This window comes from Anabas testudineus, chromosome 7 (genome assembly GCF_900324465.2).
Source record: "Anabas testudineus chromosome 7, fAnaTes1.2, whole genome shotgun sequence".
Taxonomy (NCBI): Eukaryota; Metazoa; Chordata; class Actinopteri; order Anabantiformes; family Anabantidae; genus Anabas; species Anabas testudineus.
Genome location: NC_046616.1, coordinates 17,411,455 through 17,418,573, shown reverse-complemented (window position 1 = coordinate 17,418,573; position 7,119 = coordinate 17,411,455). Strand labels below are relative to the sequence as shown.

Sequence of the window (7,119 nt, the reverse complement as noted above, 5' to 3'; positions counted from 1 at the left end):
TCTTCTTCTCTTTCATCTTTAAAGCAGGAGACTGAGATCTGGAGCCATATTGGGTGGCAACTACAATTTATTCTACTCAATATCTTGTTACCTACAGACCCATTTTGCATGCAAAGTTCTTTTTCACATTACTTACAGACACACTGAAGAATGCTGCATCCGTATCAATCTTCCCAGTATGATGACGCTTATGTCTGTTTGATCTCCAGGGATTAGACAATTCGTGGGATTCTCGCAGAATGGTTTAACATCGCCATCTGCAGGCTGGCAAAGAGAAGTCTCCTAATCTCTGATCCAACTACAGCTTAGTCTCACAAGAGTTATCAGCCATGTTATCCCATTTTCATTAGAACATCATAATGTGGAGGCTGAAACGCTTTCTAGGTCAGAGCTGAGGTCTGCATCAAACAATCCTCAGCACTGACTCATCGATCATAATTTGCGCTTTTTTTTTTACTAAGTAATGGATTTTTCCAGCAGTAATTATCCTGTTTTTTGTTACCATGACATCAAATCAACCAAACAGAATCTATGGCCAACTGAGACTAAAGAGAGTTTAACTGTAACGTCTGGGGAAAGCAGTCAGCTGCTTGTCGAAACATCATGACTGGGACATGATAATTTATTGAGCACACACATCAAGACGTGTATATCATTAGGTATATAGCTGCTACAAGACCAACTTCTGAACATGCTTTTTAAGTTTGACTAGGTGTGAATAACAAGAATATAATTTAATAATAGCCACATGTACGTGAGGAAAAATCTGCTCCTGGGAAGCTACGCGTGTTTGAATCTGTGTGCATAAAAAGTGTGATCCTGGAAAAAGCAAGTAAGAACTCATTTATCATTGTCATTACCTTCAACATGGAGGCCGACTAGAACAGGACTTTTGTCCAATACTTTGAGGGTCCAGATGACATCATCCATACTATCTGCCAGATAATGTCATTGGGAGAGGTTTTTATGTTAATAGAGAAAAGGCAGAACAAGTTCAAAATATGGTGATGTTGCAGTTTAACCCTCTCAATCATAGGCTAATGTATTGATAAATTATTTTTTAGACATCAATGAAAAAATTGTTTGATCAGCGACTCCTGATTTTGTTGAAATCCGAGTGCTTTACACAGTACCACCACCTCCCCATCAAGTGTCACATCAAACACTGAAGTCACATTTAATTCACAAATCACCAGTACAGCAGGACGACTCCAGTATTATTACTGTGTTTAAGAGATGCAACCAAGCAACAACTTGCTTCGCACAACTCAGAAAAGTGCGCTGTGCCAGGCCTCTTCAACTAACACGTTTCATTTTTAACAGGCACTTCCATCATTTCCTTAAAACAAATCAAACATTTAACAAATCGAAATGTTTTGCTAGAATGCAGCATGAAAGCAATACAAAATTAAGCATTCACTTACTCTTATGAGCGTGCTATGTCATATTGTATGTTTATTTGGAAGCAATTAAGTACAAACAGTGGCATTTTCTTCCAGAGAAATAAGACACAAGTGGACAAATGCTTTCTATACGGATGACACATGGACCAGGTCATTTCTATAGCTTTTTGAGATAAAGGCAGTCTAGATATAATAGTTAAATAACAATGGACTAATACCCCAAACATATTACCAAACATCTACTTGTGTCAAACAAGCAGATCTCACAATAATCCCCAAAATTCCTGCACCGAGACAGTCTTTGATCAAAAGACTATTGTGTTCCTGCACTTTTAAATCATTTGACAAATGTGGGTAAATCAACTTTTAGAAAGACAGAACACATGGTTAGAAGATAATGAACATCCATGCTACAAGAGTACACTACTCCAAATAATAACAAATAGCTATGATCATTCCGCGCGGCGCAATGACAGTCCTGTGAGAAAAAATAAAATACAAAGACACGATAGTGTAACAAAAGTAAAAACTGTAGAATATTAATACAAATGTGTACTTTTTCACAGACAGTTAATTAACATAGAAAACAAATCTGAGTTTGCAAAACCACCAACTTAGTGTTGACAAACAGATTACACTACTAGAAGCAGAGAATTTGAGAAGGTTAAGAAATTTAAAGAAAAGTCAGCTGCATAAAAAACTGAATTTTCCCGTGACTCACTTCTTAATAAGGATGATTTTGCAGCTCACACCATGAAATGACACTAATTAAAAAAGAAATTGTAACATTATTTGCCAGACACAACTGATGTGTCCAGCGGTCTTGGTGCAATGCTGATGCCTACTCATGAAATAAGGATACCCATGTGCATCCGAATCTTGGTCTTGACAGAAATTAACTTCTTTGTCAATGGAACACCATCCTCTGTTGTTCTCGCCAGAAACAAATAAAAGTTAAGAGTTTGTTCTTGCCGTTTTGCAAACATCAACATAAAACTACTAACATGTTGAGAATAAATAAAGCCACTGTGCTGCAGAAGATCAGATTTAGCTGTATTCAGTCGTGTATAAAGTTAAAGCATCCAGCTCCACAGTATAACAAAGCGATGTAGCCTATTACACTGCATTCAGACAACCTTACCAGAGGTTGTGATTTGTAGATGGTTGCCAAGATATACATCTACATACAGCAATGAAAACCAGATACAAAAAATATATTGAGTACAACTGTACCAGCAGTGAGTATTTCTATAGTGTTACAGATAAAAATAAATTCTGAGTAAATATATAGTATAGAATAAGGTGTAATAGAAACCAGCTATTTCAAACATGCTTTCTAATTAGAGACACCTACTATGATTGATATTAGTTTACTAAGTGATCAGCCACAGTGAGAGTATAGACAGGAAACTAAAATGATTTAGTTAAAAGTGGAGTCCAGTTCAGGATCATAGAGAAGACCGATCGGTCTAAAGTCTTCAAATAGCAGAGACCAGAGCTGTAATAGCATTATCACAATCTCAAAATAAATGACGCACTCTTAAACATGTTAGTTCCTACTCAAACAGGTAACCTGCTAACAGTCAGAGATGTAATAGTGCAAATGAGACCTGGCTGTGCTTTTCAAGTCAAATTGATTCAAAAGCTGTGAAAAGCTTTGTTTAGTATAGAACAATGGAATCCAGATCTATGGCGTACTTGTCGATGGTAAAGGCTGGGACTTTCTTTGGTTACTGACGCAAGCGAATGGCAGGTAAAACAGAGCACAGTGGTTGGTTGCTCCTAACAACCACTTCAGGAATCTCACTAAAATAATGATCTACGATTGTACAGTTTCCACAACTAACATCAATCTAACTATACAGTATTTCTTTTTCCATACAAAGAGTTTCTAATTAATTCATCTGACCTGAATTTATTCTAAGCTGGTTCTGATAAAGGGTCAACCTTGATGTCCACAAGTGAACAGCCCAGGTGAGCACCATACTGTCTTACACTGTTCTTGGCTAAGGGAACTTGATGCTTGGCAAGAAATGACAGTGGGAAATCTCCACTCTTGTACGCAAACAATAAGGAAGTGAATGTAACATTTACTCTCATTTGCTTCATGAATCTGCCTCTGGGGTTTGATGACCTCCCCCCTTGGCCTTTATTTGGAGCCAGGCATCACCCAGAGCCTTGGCAAAGTGGTCATCCACAGAACCTGTGATGGACACCGAGTTGGACTCAGGCTCCGCTTCTTTGTAGTTTTTTCCGAGGCTGCGACGAAAGTGCTCCTCGATCACGGGATCACATACTGTGTTGGCTAAAATGACATAATGTGTGGAGTAAGGAGAACAAAAACGTAAATATAGTTAATAAATGTAGCTAAGACATATATCATACACTCAAATAAGACTGACTACTTTCTTTAAATAATTCTGAATAGCAAGAATTAGCGAAATGAAGAAAATTGGATGGTGTGGCTGTTACAACATTCAAAAAACTTAAATTCAATTGATTTGTATTGGTGGTTTTATTAACACCAAAAATAGTATTGTGTGTCAAAACCCAAAGGTTTTGGCTTATGAGGGGATACTCTCAACAACTTTCTTCTGGACTTACAAACATGTTTATCATTTAACATTTTTTAAATGGGACTGTAACATGTTCCCTTTTATTTTCATCACACATAATAATCTCACACAGAGGCTAATAGGGTTTTGGACTATCCGTTATAATGACATGCTTACCGTTGGTCTTTCTCTGATCAGCAGGTGGACTGGGAGAGCAGCCATTCATGTGGCAGTGAGACAGGTTACAATTGCGGTTGCTTGCTGGGGCACAAGTAATAACTGAGGGGCGATTCTGTAGATAGAAAAAAAATAATGGGTATTATAAGCTAGCAAAAAAAAATAAAAAAAATACTTTGTTTTGATGTTTGACATCATGTAGAAATACATGAAATACATACAACAACCAGGGTTCCACAACATCACAACAAGAAAGAAAGTTTCTTTGCTGGTAATGGTTCAGAGAACAGCAATAAAAAGTCAAGAAGAGACAATAACAAGTCGCTTCACAAAACAAAACAAACAGGACCAAGGATGGGGAACACACTATATGGACATACATTTTCAGATATAAAAAGGTGACTTTCATACTAAGGTAGATGACAAAATGTACTGTGAACTCTCGCAGACATGCAGATGCTACAAGCATGAACTAAGCCTTAATTGCCCAAATGACTCAACATAAAAAACATGTATTTATTTATTACCAATACTACATTTAAGATCTAGTGTTTGTAGTGAATTTTTGTCATTGTAAATGTCAGCTATGCCCTTTATAAGTGTTTCAAGTTGACACACCTGCTGCCTTTCCACAGGCCCACCTATGACGGCCCTCTCTCTACCCCCGGCTCCAACATCATGGCTGCTTTTGGTAAGAGACAGGGGCTGGTCTATAGCATAGCCAGAAATGGAAGTGTACAGGTGGTTCCCATGGAGACCGTTGGAGAAGGAAGCAATATGCTCCACAGGGCTGTGACTCCAGTGCTCATTACGGTTGTCTCCAGCAGAGGGACGGGCCCTGGATGAAGAAAGTGCAAATTAAACATGCATCTCCAACAGCTTCCCTTTTTCATAGACAATCCATAACCTTACCGTCATATGTCTACAAAAAGCTCAAAACACACAGCATAGACTGGTGCTAAAGCCTTATTTTTCTTTTTTTAGTGGGCTGACTTTTAGCCATTACATCTACAACAAACTTTGGTGTGCTGGTAATGTAAGTTGTCTCTTAAATTACAAACCCTTACAAGATGCAGGTGGTGTTTACATTACACCACAAATTCTGCTGTATGGTCATGTTTTCTAATATCAAACTGTTATTTCACACCAACTGCTTTGACTCTACTTGGACTAGGTCAACATATCAAATAAAAATGATTATATTTTCCCTCAGTTATAAGAATGTATAAATACAGTCTCTGTGCTGTTTGTCTAAATGAACTGTACCTAATGAAGTGAAACCTTACTGAAAAAGATTGAGGGCCTGAAACATTAATATTCTGTCAACTCTACAAAATAAACAAAGAGCCAATTTATTAACAATTCAGAAATACACTTACAGTTGAGTGGCAAACAATCTGCTCATTTTGGTCATGTGGTCATCATCACAGTTGATCTGGTCATCGGCTTGTTCTTCGCCATATTTCCGTTTGCTCGTACAATGTGGGGAAGACCCACTCATGCTGGAAATGGTACTGGGCAGGGAGGGTGTCCTGGACTCATCTGTGGCAAAGGAATCAGCAGGGCAAATAATATGTAAGAAAACACCTATTAAATCTAATTGCAAATACATAATTACACTTTGAAGAAAAGAAAAACACCGCAGCTGGCTGTGGGGCAGACCTCTTTGAAATATTGTACAGTCCTTCAGTGTTATGTGAAGTGATGTTGACGAGAAACGTTTAATATAGAGTTTCTCTGTGAAGTCTGGATAATGTTACTTGGTTAGACTTGCATCAAACCAGTGTGCTGACATATACAAGATATAGGTTAGTAAAACATGTACTTAATGAGTAAATTAACACGATCTACACTCGACAATAATTTAAACTAATCACCGTACATCGATATTGACGTGATGTTGTGTTCTTGACCGCAGCCCTGGGGCTGTTAGTAAATGTTTGTGTGATCATGGTTTGTTTGTAAGTAGGGAAACAGCATCATCTAAGTTTTACAAAAGTTAGATACATACTATAAAGACATTACAGAAAGCAAACAAACCTTCGTAGTGCAGTCTCCCGATGTTGTTGTTCATCTTGTCCAGGAACTGAGAGTTCAATAGATCCATTCTAGTGACTAGCATTTACACGGACAGGCTAATTGCTAACATCGATGTTAGCAAGATATAGCAGCGAAGCTTCTATCCTGTGGGAAAAAGTAAACAGTGAAAATCTGATAGCAAATGGATATGTGGATGTGTCTTATAGCAACTTAATGTAAATAGTGCTGTCGACTTTAGCGGCTAACGTTTGCTGCTTAGGTAGCTAACGATGTCTGATGCTGACGTTAGCGATTCGAGAACTAGCTTAGCTGTTAGCTACTAGCATTAACCAGCCAGCTTACACTACTCGCTTATCGATGTATCGAGTATGGTAACAAATATATATTTGTTATAATTGTAATAAAAGCGTATTATTCCAATTAACCGTTCACATGTGCTATTATAGAAACGTATGATAACTTAGCCTAACAAACTGCGGTCTTAGCTGACTTGAGCCACTCTTACGTTAGCCACGAACAGCTTGTCACCAACTTTGTAGTGAAGTTAGTTAGCGTTAGCTCAAATGGTCCCGTTTCAAGTAGGAAAAAACGAATAAAAGTTGGCATACACGCCAGAGACACTCGGATTGCGTTCCCAAACTTTATATCCGATATCAACAAAAGTCCAAAGTGAAGTAGTTTTAACAGCCGATGTTACTCACTTCGACAAAGTTAGCTTTAACGTTAAGCTAGCTCACAGGCACAACAACACCACGGCTAGCCCAGCTCGCCGTCGCCTTCACGCACTTTCCCACTGAGCTGGTGGTGGTGAAACAAAAGGGTGGTGTGAGCGGCTCTAGCGGAGACGAGGCGAACAGCGACGTGATCAGTGTGTGTCGGGATCTGCTCAGCACTCAAACACACCACATGCAGCGAGATAAGGTGCATTTAGTTCCTATAAACAG

At 38.4% G+C, this 7,119-nt stretch overlaps 1 protein-coding gene across 2 annotated transcripts; it reads right to left on the bottom strand.

Moving 5' to 3' along the window:
- Positions 1 to 1,429: 1,429 nt before the first annotated feature.
- On the bottom strand, positions 1,430 to 7,119 carry vgll4a (vestigial-like family member 4a). Of its 2 annotated transcripts, none has more exons than XM_026368829.1 (6): positions 6,784 to 7,119; positions 6,176 to 6,319; positions 5,515 to 5,677; positions 4,754 to 4,973; positions 4,136 to 4,250; positions 1,430 to 3,708 (listed from the first exon to the last, which is right to left on the bottom strand). In XM_026368829.1, exons 2-6 carry the CDS (start codon positions 6,255 to 6,257, stop codon positions 3,509 to 3,511), a joined length of 780 nt encoding a protein of 259 aa, XP_026224614.1. In that variant the 5' UTR covers positions 6,258 to 6,319; positions 6,784 to 7,119; the 3' UTR covers positions 1,430 to 3,508. The 2 variants fall into 2 exon arrangements, with proteins under 2 accessions (XP_026224614.1, XP_026224613.1); XM_026368828.1 differs by having other exon boundaries at positions 6,877 to 7,118.